The 15,719-nt window shown below is 35.7% G+C and overlaps 1 protein-coding gene across 8 annotated transcripts in view; it reads right to left on the reverse strand.

The window, feature by feature from the left end:
* The window catches only part of LOC131061292 (probable aspartyl aminopeptidase), a 159,599-nt gene extending 146,365 nt beyond the window's left edge, over positions 1 to 13,234 (reverse strand). For 2 of the 8 annotated variants that reach the window (XR_009359310.1, XM_057994901.2), the window contains exons 1-2: positions 12,817 to 13,226; positions 11,618 to 11,705 (exon numbers count right to left, since the gene is read on the reverse strand). Coding sequence is in view for 7 of the 8 variants with exons in the window: in XM_057994901.2 (XP_057850884.1) it covers positions 11,618 to 11,705; positions 12,817 to 13,113 (385 nt within the window). In the remaining variant the exon portion in view is untranslated. Of the gene's footprint in view, positions 1 to 11,617; positions 11,706 to 12,816 lie in introns of all 8 variants that reach the window. The other 6 variants (XM_057994899.2, XM_057994900.2, XM_057994897.2 and 3 more) reach the window with 5 other exon arrangements.
* Between the last annotated feature and the right edge of the window lie 2,485 nt (positions 13,235 to 15,719).

The following is a 15,719-nucleotide window of genomic DNA, read 5'->3' on the forward strand; positions in this document are numbered from 1 at the left end:
GGTTCTAAGATGAGTTTTCCCTCGTCATCGAGCGGAGGTAGTTCCTTGCATGGTTCAATTTGTTGACCAAGGACCCTTTTAAGTCTGGATACATGAAAGACATTATGAATCCTGTTGTGTTCGGGTAGTTCTAATTCATAAGCCACTTCTCCAATCTTCCTTAGGATTTTGTACGGCCCGTAGAATCGTGGCTTCAGTTTTTCTGCCCCACTCGTTTTAATAGACCCATGTTTATAGAGTTGCAACCTCAAAAATACCCAATCTCCGACTTCAAAAACTCAATCCGTCCTGTTTCGGTCAGCGTACATCTTTTGTTGGTTTTGTGCATGATGAAAGTTATGTTTGAGTACTCTCATAATATCCATATTTTGTTGCACAAAATCTTTGGCCCCTGGTACCCTGCTTTCCAGAAGGATCAAACCGCTAAAGGAAGAGGCTTCATAACTATATAGTGCCTTGAACAGACTCATCCCAATGGATAGATTATGTGTGGTATTGTAACAATACTCACCCAGGTGTAGCCATTTTACCCATGCATTTTGTTGTCCTATGACATATTTTCTCAAGTAACCTTCTACCCATTTATTCACAATTTATGTCTGTCCATGAGTTTGAGGGTGGTAACTAGTGCTAGGTGTCAGTTTTGTCCCTATCAAGCGGAATAGCTCTTGCCAAAAATCTGTTGTCTCTGTCACTAACAATATTCCTTGGCAGCCCATGTAGTCTGAAGGACTAACAATATTCCTTGGCAGCCCATGTAGTCTGAATACTTCCTTGAAGAACACTTCTGCAACTTGAGGTGCTTTGTATTCTGTAGATATAGCCATAAAGTGTGCGTATTTGGTCAAACGATCTACTACCACATATATGCAGTCTTTCCCTTGAACCTTGGAAAGGCCAACTATAAAATCCATGCAGATACTCTCCCACTTCTGATCGGGTATTGGTAGTGGCTGCAACAATCCGGCAGGATGTACTTGTTCTGCTATATTCCTCTGGCAGGTCATGCATTCTTGAACATGCTTGAGTATATCCCTTTTAAGTCCCTTCCATGAATAGCTTTCCCTTGCTTGTATGTTTTGTAGTACCCTTGATGACCCGAAAGGGGGCTGTCATGAAATTCTTTAATGATGGTTGTCTTCATTTTTTTTATCCCGGAGTAAGATATATTTTGTTCTTGTATAAGATAACTCCTTCTACCACCTTATAATCTTTTGATTGTATGCTTCCTTCTAAGATTCCATTGGCATGGGAATCTTTAGCATATTTTGCAATGATGGTGTATTTCCAATCTGGTGTGATGTTTGTCAGTGTACATAAGTATGGCCTTCTAGAGAGTGCATCGGCTACAACATTATTCTTCCCCTTTACATATTCTATGTCAAAATTGTAAGCTTGTAGTTTACTCACCCATTTATGTTGACAGTCATTCAGATCCTTTTGTTTAAAGAAAAACTGCAAACTGTTGTGGTCAGTTTTAACCAAGAATTTACCGCAAACCAAGTATTGTCTAAATTTTGCAAAGGCATGCATGATTGCCAAGTTGCCAACATCTCTTTATTATAGATAGAATAGGATCTTCCCAAAGGGTGGAGTTTCCTGCTTTCAAAAGCAATCGGATGTTTGTTCTGCATTAGTACTGCACTGATGCCTTCACCTGATGCATCACATTGTAATTCAAATGGTAGAGAGAAATCAGGGACAGACAAAACTGGGCATGAACTCATGGCTTTTTTGAGGTCTTCAAAAGCTTGTTGGGCTCGCTCATTCCATCCAAATACTCCCTTTTTGGTTAAGTCTGTAAGGGGTGCTGCTATTGAGAATCCCTTTACAAATCGTCTATAATAACTACAAAGTCCAAAAAATCCTCTGAGCTAGGTCAATGTTTTAGGTTTAGGCCACTCCTTGATAGACTTGATTTTGTCTTCATCCACACTTATCCCGTGCTCACTAATTTTGTGGCCTAAGTACAAGATCTCCTTTAATCCAAATTCACATTTTGATGCTTTAGCATAGAGTGACTCTTGCTCAAGAAATCCCAATACATCATCAATGTGTTTAAGGTGATCCTCCCAGGTCCTGCTATATATGAGGATATCATCAAAGAATATTAGCAAAAAATTTCTGAGTTGCTTCCTGAAGGTATGATTCATGCAAGATTGAAATGTTGTTGGAGCATTGGTTAAGCCGAAGGGTAGGACGAGAAATTCAAAGTGTCCATAGTGGCACCTAAATGCTGTTTTGGGAATGTCTTCCATTCTCATCCTGATTTGGTGATACCCTGACCTTAAGTCGATTTTTAAAAATTATTTGGCTCAATGAAGTTCATCTATGAGTTCATCCACTCTAGGAATAGGGTATCAATTCTTTATGGTTTTCTTGTTCAAGGCCCTATAGTTAATACACATCCTCATGGTTCCATCCTTTTTCTTAACTAGTACCAATGATGATGCAAAGGGGCTAGAACTGGGCTGAAAGTGACCCATTTCTAGTAATTCATTTATAGTTTTCTCTATCTCCTCCTTAAACTTTTGTGGGTGCCGGTATGGTGTGGTGCTTACTAGTTGGGCTCCTTTTTCCAATTCTATAATATGTTCAAATCCCCTTTTTGGTAATAATACGGGAGGTATGTCATCAAAAACCTTTTTGTGCTTTCTTAGGATGGGTTCTACTTCTATATACATTGTTTTCCCTTGAGGTGTGGTTTGATCAGGGATTAGACATTATGCTACCCATTCTCCTCGATCTTTCCTGAAAATTTTTTCTATTTTTTTACAAGAGACCATCTTTGGAGATCCATTGGGTAACCCCTTTAGTATTACTTCCTCCCCTTTGTGTAGGAAGCAGATTGTGAGATTTCGTAGATCAAACAAGAACCATCCCAATGAGTAGATCCATGAGGTGCCCAATATTAAGTCAGAGTCTAATGGAACCACATAAAGGTTTGCTTTAATAGGGTATGTCCCTACTAGCACTTCTAATTGGGGAACCTTTCTTGTACATTTTACCAAAGCCCCTGTTACTATTGCTGCAGAAAAACCCTTAAATTCTTTAGTTGCTAGTTTCCTTTTTGCCACCAAAGATTCACTTATGAAATTGTGGGAAGCTCCACTATCCACCAAGGTAATGACCTTTTTTGGGTCATCTGCAGTTCGTACATTGGGATCCGTTTTTTGTCTCAGTTTTATACACGCGTCGCGTTTCCGCGATTTCACGCATTAACAATCTCGTCTCGATATTTGTGTCGTCATTTGGTCAACCAACTTTGACCTCAGTTTTACCCGATGGCATCTCTGACGAATATTCTACTCGAGGGGAGTCAGAAACTCAACGACAAAAATTATAATACCTGGAAACAACGGATGCTCACAATTTGAGTATCACGTTATTGATCAATTGGTTCTTGGAAAGGTCTCCCGTCCCACTACAGCCGGTCCTGATCCGACCAAGTTTAATGAAGAAAATTGTGAAGTTGTAATGCTCATCGAGCTCTTAGTGACCAACAATCAGCTTCCTCAGATACCTTCCGGCAAAAAAGTTGCCGAGATATGGGAGCATCTCAAGACGCTGCATGAGACATCTGATAAGAGCAAAGCCTTCTTTCTGAAAAATATGCTCTTCTCTATTGTCATGGATGAGAGAAAATCCCTTCAGGATCATCTCAATTGGATCAAGGACATCCGTGACCAGTTAGAAGCCATTGGGTGGAATATGGAGGACATGGTCGTTATTACCTTGAAAAGTTTGCTAAAGTCCTACAAGCATTTTGTTGAAACACTCAACATCACCTCAACCAGTGTTGATCTGAAGTTCGCTTATCTCTGCACTAAACTTCTGCAGCAGGATCAGTGGAAGCAACAGTTCGGCAACAGTACTAGCTCATCCTCTATAGAACAAGCATTTGCAGCCAACCCTTTCATAAGGATAAAGGCAAATCATAGTCTTCTCATTCTTCTCAACAGAAACCCTCTCAATAAAGGAATATTACTGGCTCCTTAGGTTCAAACATGAACTGGCTCAAGGCATTTACTGGATAACAGATATCAGGTCTAGTATTGACCAAGTTCATTAACGATCCAATCATCTGTCTGTAGAGAGTGGGATCTACCAATGGGGAATCTACTGCTGCCTCCTTCAGTTTGTGAAGATTAGTTTCCATAGGAGAAGACATGGGTCTGCAGTTCATCATACCAAATCTCTTCAATATGTCTAAGGTGTATTTTCCTTGATTAAGCACAATACTGTCAGAACATGCTATCCTAACTTGAATAGCATAACTACAATATATCTCCGTAGGGCAGTTCCCCATTGGTAGATCCCACTCTCTACAGACAGATGATTGGATCGTTAATGAACTGTTGCTTCCACCGATCCTGCTGTAGAAGTTTAGTGCAGAGATAAGCGAACTTCAGATCAACACCGGTTGAGGTGATGTTGAGTGTTTCAACAAAATGCTTGTAGGACTTTAGCAAACTTTTCAAGGTAATAACGACCATGTCCTCCATATTCCACCCAATGGCTTCTAACTAGTCACGGATGTCCTCGATCCAATTGAAATGATCCTGAAGGGATTTTCTCTCATCCATGACAATAGAGAAAAGCATATTTTTCAGAAAGAAGGCTCTGCTCTTATCAGACGTCTCATGCAGCGTCTTGAGATGCTCCCATATCTCGGCAACTGTTTTGCCGGAAGGTATCTGAGGAAGCTGATCGTTGGTCACTAAGAGCTTGATGAGCATGACAGCTTCACGATTTTCTTCATCAAACTTGGTCTGATCAGGACCGGCTGTAGTGGGACAGGAGACCTTTCCAAGAACCAATTGATCAATAACGCGATACTCAAATTGTGAGCATTCGTTGTTTCCAGTATTATAATTTTTGTCGTTGAATTTCCAACTCCCCAACTCCCCTCGAGCAGAATATTTGTCAAAGATGCCATCGGGAAAAACTGAGGTCAAAGTTGGTTGACCAAACGACGACACAAATATCGAGACGAGATTGTTAATGCCTGAAATCGCGGAAACAAGACGCATGTATAAAATTGAGACAAAAAACTAACATAGATTTCAAGGCTAAACAAGAAAAAAAATATGGCACAGATCCTAATGTATGAATTGCGGATGACCCAAAAAATTCTGAGAGATACACAGAAAAGTTGATAAAAAATCCAGAAGGATTCTGCAGAGAAATAATAATGATGAATAAAAACAAAGGATTTTAAACAAAACCCTAGTCGGCAAAACTCAAAAACAAAAAAAAACCATCAGAGAGCCTTCATGGAAACCAAAAATCGCAAGTTGAAATGGCACAAACAAAAAACCCTCGATTTTGGAGAAAATCCGCGCGAGTATACAAACGCATTGCTGAAAGACAATCTGATAATTGCAATTTTGCAAAAAAGCGCTAAGATACAAACACGGTGGACAAAGAAAACACAGAGTCGCGCCACGAAAATAAAAAATTGCAGGTAGAACTGTCGCCATTGCAAGCACAGATCACAAAGCTGAAAGTCGCAGAGAATCGCAACTTTGCAGATATCAAAAACAGAAATCGCGAACAGAAAGGACTTCGTGCAACCACGAGCAACGGACGAAAATGCAATTCGCATGGGGTGTTTTACAGCCTAAAAACGAACACGAACCAGACAGGTGCGAGCAAGAACAGAGGAAAGAGCCATGCACGGGAAAAGAGGAAAGAGCCACGCACAGGGACACTCCAATAATATATATTAAAGGTCGATTTTTGCAATCTCATCCTAGAACTTCTTAATTTCATTATAAGAAATATCTAATCCTACAATTTTCATAGCACCAAATTCCCAAAAGACATTCCATTTCTCAATTTCAATAACCAAGATGCATCCATTCATCACTACCAAGGTAAACATCTAATCAAGCACATTGGAGTGGAGCAATCCAAACATTAGAATTGAAGATCCAAGAAGTAAGAATCCATTCACTCTAAATCTCTTTGTAATTGAATTTAAAACTTTATCTATGATGACATAAATAAAAACAAGTGCTTTTGCAAAATCCCACATTCACATCCAACACAACATTCATAAGCATTACTATTGAAGATCCTTGCACTAAGAAGACATTCAATCTCCCTAGATGAATATAAAGATTTATCAATGATGGCATGAATAAAGATGTGTTCTTTTGTAGGATCCCACATTCACATCCAACACAAAATTCATAAGCATTAGTATTGAAGATTGTTGGAGTAAGAAGCAATAATTGAACCTAAAAATTTATCTACAATGGCATGAATAAAGGTATGTGCTTTTGCTGAATCCCACATTAACATTGAAACCCTTCAATCACAATAGTTGGCCTTTACAAATAGCTATAGCTCCTTGATAATAGGGCGAAACCTTGGCAATCATGGTGCAATCTACAAAGAGATCTATTATCATTGATAATAACCCTAATATTCAATCCTTCTTACACCATTGATATAAACAATTTGGTTGAAATAAATGGTTATCATATCAATATATGTTGGAATTAGCATGTTTGCCTTTTACAGTCAATCTTGTTGAGACATGGACCAGCTAGGACTCGAACCTAGGACCTTCCATACGCTGTTGGAGTGCTCTACCACTGAGCTACTGGCCCCTCTTGGACCAGTCCATCGTCGGTCCGGGTGTGGCTTATTTCCAACACCAACACCCCCCCTTAAGCCACACCTCTCTTGTGCTTGGGCCTCCTAGCCTGGACCTGGCTCTGATACCATGTTGAGACATGGACCAGCTAGGACTCGAACCTAGGACCTTCCATACGCTGCTGGAGTGCTCTACCACTGAGCTACTGGCCCCTCTTGGAGCAGTCCATCGTCGGTCCGGGTGTGGCTTATTTCCAACACCAACAAATCTTCAAAAATTTTGGGTTTATCCATCATCTTGGTTTTGGCTAGATCCAACATATACAAGCAGCTACAAATAATGCATTAGGTACACAATGTGTCTCTTGTACATGCATCATTATACACTATGAGTACAACTCCTATGGTCATTTAAAGTAGTAGAGCTAGTCACGTGATTCTTTCAACAAGAACTCATCAATCCTAAGACATCAAATATTGATTTAATTTATAAAAGACTAGCATCCAATACATTAAACCCATTACATGAATTATTTCAAATATAAAATGTCTAATTTGTTTGTAATGTCCCCACTTTAAAATAGAACTTAGTAATAAATAATAATAATAAATTTTAAATATTAAAAATTAAATTAAAATATAAAAGAATATAATTAAATATAATTAATTAAAATTTAATTAAGTTAATGAATGGTCAAAAGACATGGAAGGAAAAGTTGTGACTCCCTCAACAATAAGATATAAAAGGGAGAAGAGAACCTTATTTGAGTGGGGGATAATTTGGAAATGAGAAGTGCTAATCTGATTTAAATAAGAAGTGCAGACCTGATTATGAAAGGTTATGTCCATTTCAAAGGGCAGAAATAATGAAGAGTTGCACTCTTTCAAAAGGTGCTAATGGTGAAAGGGTGTGTCTCTTGCCAAAGGGCATGCATGATGAAGAGGTGTGACCTCTCCCTCACATTGAGGGATATAAATAAAAGGAATCAAAGCATCCAGCAACATGACCATGGATTGGATCAGATCAGAAGGGTTATTAAGTTACAGGCAGTAGCATCTTTGTTCTTGGTGTCATACTTAATTTCATATATAAAAGATAGAGGAAGACAATTCAGACTGCCAGCAAGATAGGAAGGAAAAAAGGAAAAAGGATCGACAAGGAAGCTGCTCCATCAGACCTGCACACAGGACACTCAGCAAGGTACAGACTCTGCATTACCCTAGTTTTACCTGCAAATATATGAGCACAATGACACAATTACTACAATCTGATAATGCAAACAATCATCTGGTGAATGATAATTCACAATAAATATGGTTCAATAATGCAATCGATCATCTGATGAATGATCAGTAAATATAATTTAATACTGAAATCAGTTAATGAACATAATCAAATATAATGTCATAATGAGGAATACGAGTGTGATGAAGATGAACTCTATAACGCTGTCAACATTAAAATATGATAATATAATATAATGGAATGAATCTAGTTTATTATAAAGCTGATAATAAGTGTAATCTAAAGATCATTACAGAATCTGATATAACACAGTAATCTAAGCTAACATTGATAATTAAGGTTGTAATAAATATGATGATACTAACAGTAAACTGATATAACTCTACAATGGAACTTATAATCCATATGAGATTGTTTAAATGATTAATCATATCAACTGCATATTACTGCTTAATATGGGACCCTCTCTTAGGTACGCCACTCCATGATGGATGCCTAATCCCTGCCACATGGAGCCAAGAGGGATGAAGCATCTGCTCTTGGGCTTAAGAGGGGAGGTGGTTGTGATGAGGGGGAACGGCGATAGGACACCTCACTGGGTACGCCACTTCATGACGGATTCTTAACACCTGCCACATGGAGCCAAGGGGGATGTAGCATCTGCTCTTGGGCCTAGGGTGGAGGGTCTCTTGGACACCCTATCCAGCTGGCGTACCCTAGTGCACTAAGGATTGGATAGTAAAGAATGGCAACTAACCTACAATCTGATTTTATCTAATGAATATAATACTAATGGTAATTAATACATTAAAAATTTATATCACTCATCTTAATTCTTTAGCATATGTTTCAGTTTATAAGTATTACTTCATATATATTCTCTAATTCTGTGTTGCAGGAAAACAGTATACAAAGGTACTCCCTTAAAACTTAATTACCTGTTTCAGATTTGGGAAAATTTAAGATAATTTAAAATATAACTAAATAGGTGACATTGCATTGTTTGAAGTATTTGTCCCATGAAGATCTCTCACTTGTTCATTAGATGTCTCTATCATCTGAAACTAAACAAGATGCTTCATCAAATCTACCCTTTTATAAGATATCAAGAAAAAGTCAGTTTGTGCCCAATAATTGGCCCCTCTCTCCTTGTCAAAAATCCAACCATTCATGATGCGTGTTCTACCTGATCTTTTTTGAATGGCATAATAAAAAATGCAAACAATATAACCATCTATTACACGTATGATCATCATGTTTAACTCCACACTCAAGAGTTATTTGTCCAAAGTTCATACTCCACATGTCCATCAAGATGACAAATGTTTTCAATTTAAACATCACCTTTCACCCTTTCCCAAAACATTTTTCAAGTTATCTCCAAAGATTTTAGATCAACACAGATGGAACGGAAATCTTTCAAGATAATCCTTGGATGCCTTGTCTTCTTTAGGAGAATCCATTGTTATGATAAGCTCTTCACAGTCATCTACAACAAGTATAGCAACAGCAATACTATTGCCAATTTTTCATTTGGCAATTGCAATCTTGATGCTTCAATTGTCAATTCTCCTGGAATTTTCAACAGCAATCACTTGCCTGAGGCCTCAGAAATTTTCTCCCTCCATAATAACTTTCTCTCATCATCCAAATGCTCCTTTTATAAGTGCTCATTCTAGCTCTTGAAGATTTCTCAAAGCATATTACCCCTATTGCCATGTAAACTCACCATTTTTTTATCTGTTTCTCCCCCATATCAAACTAAAATGTGCCACTTGTCGTATATGAGCACATTAGAAATGCCATGTTTTCTGTCTTCTTGCTTAAAATTTAGAAGTGTGCAGAAAACCCATTTTAAGGTGGGAAGCGAAGGCTATTTAACTTGATTGAGTTTAAACCCCTACCCACGAAGTAAGTTAAGTGAACAGGGAGTTAAATAAACATAAGCACCCTTGAAATCACTTTATGATTTTGAATTATTGTTTATAAAATGAAAATTATATAAATCCAAATGGACGTTACTGCTGAATATTTTACAATTTTGGCATCTTTTCACTCCTGTTCAAAAAATATAACTGTCATGATAGCATGGGATTCTAGAAACTGAAACTCCAATTGCCCTGGAGTATTTCAATGGCTGGTAACTTGCTTTATTCAGAAACATATTTATTATTAATTAATATTAATTATAAGAATATCATATTGGCTTGAGCCAATGATGTATTACTCCATGCAATCATTAATGAATGTAGCAATACCATAATTTCATGAACTATAATTTTCTCCACAACACCAGATTCATGATCTTAAAAGCCCTATAGATCCCCACTTACATGAAACAGTTCAACATACAATTTGATTTAAAGGAATTTTTATATATTCCATGATAATTAATTTATCAATAAAAATCATCAATATGATCTGAAACTAGCTTGGTAATAGTCACAACATCTGCATTGGTCCTACTTGAAACTCCTTTCATGCCAATGGGCTATATTAAAAACATGAAATTTCCACAGTCCATAATACCAGTTTGGCAAGATTTCTCTCTTCTCTAGCTATCTCATCTTGAGGATGGATCATGGAGGATGATCTGAAACATTGATGATAAAAGAAAAATTATATAGTCATATCCAGAAATCTTGCCAGGTTAATGGGCTATATGTCAAATGTCCTTCAACATCTAGATAACTTGCAAGGTCAGCATTTCTAGTTTTCAACCAAGCAAAACATCCCAAAGTAGCCTTTTTTTTTTTTTCAAATCATGGTATCTATTGTGAATCATTGTTGCCAAATTTCAAATCACAGTAGTTGACATCTAATATTTTCAAGAAAATTATGATGATCACATTACTCTTGAACAAAGACTAGACAATGCCAAAGCATGGATCCAGCACAAACCAAGAACTCAATCGCATAGTTTGAGGACTCGGCGGACTTGCCTTAGACACACCAAGACTCACGAGTCCATTGGCGGGCCAAGTCAACTCGCCATGGACTCGCGAGCCGAGTTTAGGAGAGTCCGAGCCAAAGACTCCCGAGTCTGTGCTAAGGACCTGCATGAGTCTGGCATAGGGACTTGTGAGTCTTAATGAAGGAATCTTGAAGCCAGCTGAGAATGCCCCCCAGTCAAGGATAAAACTAGATTTTTTTTTCACTTTTCCTCACTCCTGACATTTGTTATTGCTTAAAACAGGTCTGTAGTTTGTTGTTTTTCACATTTGGACATATCATTATATGTAATTTTGTAAACATTTATAACTTTTTTTTGCTCAATATAAACATTTATAAACTTATCCTGCTGTTATACATTTTAAAGTTTGAAACTATGAGTATGAATGATGAAATTTCAAATATTGAGTGTTTGGAGATCATATGGAATGTGTAATGTTTCGATTATGGCTCTTATGTTCTCTAAATGCATTAACTTATTTTTTATTTTTTGTAAAACTATGGTTTTCTTTTTTGCCGAATCCAAGTCCGAGTCCAATTTTTGGGCTGCCAAGTCTGCAGCGAGTCCGAGTTTTCCAACTTAGCTCAATTGTTTAGACATACCAAGTGAAACCGACACATGTAAAAATTCGCTGTTAACATATTACATGAAATTTTAGTGATCTCACCAAAACATTTTGTAGGCACACGAAATATACAAGAAAATAATGCTATTCACAAGAAGACGTAAAGAAATGGATTAAAAAATATTTAAATTTTAGCAAAACATTTCTGTACTAGCATTTGTAACTTGCCACCAAGTAGTCATCATACCTGTGGCATGAAATTGTGTCCAAGACTCGTTCAAGAAATCAATTAGCCCATCAACAATTGAAGCCGAACTGTCAACGTCCACGCTTACCTTACCAGATAAAAGAGGAAAACACAAATTAGACTTACGCACTTTCAAAGAAACTTTAGGCCAAACTTCCATAACTTGGGACCTACAAACTTAAGGAAACCTATTATTTTAAAAACCTAGAAACCTTGACAATTTGTATTGCTATCGAAATTTTTAATCAGAGTTAATCTACAAATATTCCTGGGTTTCATTAACATTTTCACGAAATAAGAGGACTTCTAGCATCTTTAGGCCAAAGCCAACTCTAACGACCAATGAATAAGTGTGTTTACTCGGAACAAATTCACTAAGCCTTGTAAGACAGTCTTGGTTTAAGTTTTCTTCGACTAGGTTATGATTGCCAATTATGATAAAAATGATAACTATTGTGGCGTTCATGCCTGAGGCGTTGCAGTAACACTGACCTAAATTAATTAGACTTTGTAAGATTGTCTTGGTTTGATAATTCGTGCATAGTTCGAAAACTCGCGACTCGACAAAACTCAGCTAAGCAAGTTAATGGGTAGTTTACTTGGCTGCAAAAATTACCAAGTTATAATTACCGATTATGCTAATAATGGTGACTAGTTTAGGATTTGTGCCTGGCGTACAGCAGTAACACGCAGCCCAGTAAGAGTGAGGTGTTCTCCTGCCCCCGGTTTGTGAACAAAAATAGAGGAACTACTTAACTTGTATGATTGTAATGTATATCACGAGATTATGTCTTCCTCCCTAGTTCAAAGAACAGAAATTCTGTAACATATGATCGGGTGCATATCTCCCACAGACGGCAATTAAAAATTAAAAAAATATTTGTCTAGGCTTTCTGTACTGTGACTACTTTGACTGTAACTTAAACAAAATTGGCATGGGTTGGGAACGTAATTCATCTTTCTTACTCAGAAATTAACTCTATATAAATGAGGCAAATCTTTGTCTTCAGATTGGGAGAAGAAAAAATGCGAACTGCAAGTATTTTTGGGGAAAAAAATTAAAAATAATTAGGGCAAATATTAGCGACTAAAATTATCTGAGGACTCGACTTAAATCCCAAATGTTGTGCTAGGGCATCAAATGAAACATGTGTCGATTTGTTGCCTAAACTTTAGTTTAATTTAAATTAAAAGCTTACCTCGGGGGATTTTGCGCCTACATTTTCTGCCTCTGCTTTTACAGAAAAAGAAGCCTTCTGCCTTGCACTAAGGATACCGTTGTTTAATCTGGTCCATTGCCGCTGTTTAAACGTATCACAAATTTGAAATGTGGAAGATTTTTTTGAAAATCTCTTGTTAAGAGCTAAAGTTGTTTGTGGATTTAGAAATATTGAGAAACTGTTAGTGATTAAATGATGTGAGTGATAAATTGAAGGGAATGGATGTAAAGATGGCGAACTGCGAATAATGTTTAGGTGTCTCATTGCATGTGTCATGAAGCACAAATCCCTGCTCGATGCGAGTGATAATCTGCAGTCTCTTAATGCTAAGGATAAGATATTTAAAGGTTAATTAAATTGAAAATAATAGATGCACGAATCTTAGTTAATAATTAAATATATTTGCCGATGGGTTTCAGTCCGCTCAGTATTGGAAGACCACAGAGTTCAAATTTAAGTGCCTTGTATTTTGTATGAATTGACCGTGACACAGGGTTGAATCTCGATAAATTTAAAATATTGCTTATATAAAAATGAATGAGTTAAAAGAAAGAAAAAAATTATAGAAGAGTAATGTGTAATGGTTGTAAATAAATTATGAATAGATAATTAATATATTTATTTGGATTTTTTTGGGGTAAAAAAGGTAAAAATTTGTATTATATTTTTTTAATATATTTTTTGTTATATATCTTTGATTTTGGTATAGACACCTAAAAATGTCTCATTGATCATGTACTAATTATTCCTCTAATCGATTAAATAATTATTTAATTATTTAATTAAGTTAATTAGTCTCATTCTTCTAATTTCATATTTCCTCATCATCTTAATAATTATTCTTTTTTCGATTCTATCATCATTTAATCATTTTAACCATTTTCTAATGTTAATTAAATATTTATTATTTAATTAATTCTTGATTAATTCCTCAATTAAATAATCTTTATTATTTAAATAATTCTATTCTTAATTTCTATCTCTAATCATCTAATCATTAACCCTTTTCTAAATATTAATTAAATATTTATTATTAAATTAATTATGATTTAATCTTTTAAATTAAATATCTTTTATTGTTTAATTAAGTTTCATTCCTAAATAATTAAATAGTTTCTTTAAATTATTTAATTAACTAATTAATTCTTCTAGTTCTCCAAATTTTAATTTCATTTAATTTCTTATTTCTTCTAATTTCCTCCAAATTCAATTACATGTGCATGATTTCAAAAACCAAATTGAAAATCAAAGTCAAGTTCTAAATATATTCAAATACTAAATTGAATTTAAATAAATTCAATTATTTGAATTAAAATCTCATGCATAGATTAAATTGAAAATCTAAGTTAAAGTGCAAGCACATGCTAAATTAATTAATTAAATCATTTATCTCTCTAGTCTTTATTTTCATCTTCTAGTTCTCTTTGTCATCTTCTTTATTTCTTCCAATCATTATTTTTCTTCTTTCAGTTAGCTTTTTCTCAATCAGTTGACTTCTTTAATCTATTCAATCTATTCTGTTTCACCTCCAAGTCAGCAGTTCAACTATCAATCAACATAAGAGCTCACCTAAGTTCCACCTCTTGATCAATCTGTTCCACCTTTCAATCAATCTCATCCAAAAATCTATAAATTGAGCATTCAATCTCCATTTTCAATCCTCCTCCTCCTCAATCCTGGACAATTTACTCTAAATCACGAACTTTGAATCTTTGTGTCACTTGCAGGTTGTCAGTGCAATATCTGAGAGTCATCATACCACAGAGAAGAGAAGAGCACTGGAAGTTATACAAAGTCATGGAATAGGGAGTCTTTAATTGATTTCATTTATAGCTATTTTGCTTGATTGTGTTATTTCATTGTCTGTTTGTTAGAATTATTTGATTAGATAGGGATTCGTGATTTCCCTTTGATTCTAATTGATATTTTATAAGATGAATTTTACATGCACACACTTGGATTTATTGTTCTTCACACAAGTGTGATTCAAATCCTAATTTATTTGATCATAGAACTTTAAAACGTGAAATCCAAATATTTCTTTATCAACTATTTCACTAGCCATTGTGAATTAACATTGCATACTTTATCTTAATTTTTGCACTTGATAGCATGCACTTAGTTATTGTATTTGAAGGAGATCCACACATTCATTTGAAATTGTGTTAGACTATTGGAGAACACCTAGCAATAAGAAAAAAATATCTAGATCTAAGAGCTTAAAGGGGAATCTATTATGTGTTTATGTACTTGCAACACCATCTAACGTATATTGCATGCTTGCATTTGTCTTTGAATATTTACCTGCTACCGTAAAGTTGGTCCATTTAGGAGTCTAACTTAAGACAAATGTGAACCTTTCAATCCAATAAATTCCCCAAAGGTGTAAATATAAACACCACTAAACCTTATGTCCAATGAGACATTTATAATCAGGGATATAGAGCTTCAACAATTTATATTGTATCAAATCAAATAAGTATGTCATAAATTTAGATTTATGTGCAAGATCATGTCCATAGTCACAAAGAACAAGTCCATACTCATATCAATCATTTAGAGAAATAAGAATCTCATTTTTTTTAAATGAGATATTCATTTGAGTCCATTAGGAAAGTTTAAAGCATTGACAAATCATTTTCAAATACAAACAACTTTTGTTGCTACAAGTACATATTCTAATCTACTCAATAATGAGTCATAAGAAAACAATAAAGAATATACTATAACAAGTCATTATATAGAGCCACGACACTACAAATCATAATGACTCAAGGAAAAACTCTTGGAGTGAAAGGGGTGTTCTACCTAGCTAGTTCATCACCCAGGTCCTATTCACCTATTCATACTTGTTACTTAAGTTTACTTGGGGTGTATGTAAG

The sequence above is a fragment of the Cryptomeria japonica genome, chromosome 11 (assembly GCF_030272615.1).
Source record: "Cryptomeria japonica chromosome 11, Sugi_1.0, whole genome shotgun sequence".
Taxonomy (NCBI): domain Eukaryota; kingdom Viridiplantae; phylum Streptophyta; class Pinopsida; order Cupressales; family Cupressaceae; genus Cryptomeria; species Cryptomeria japonica.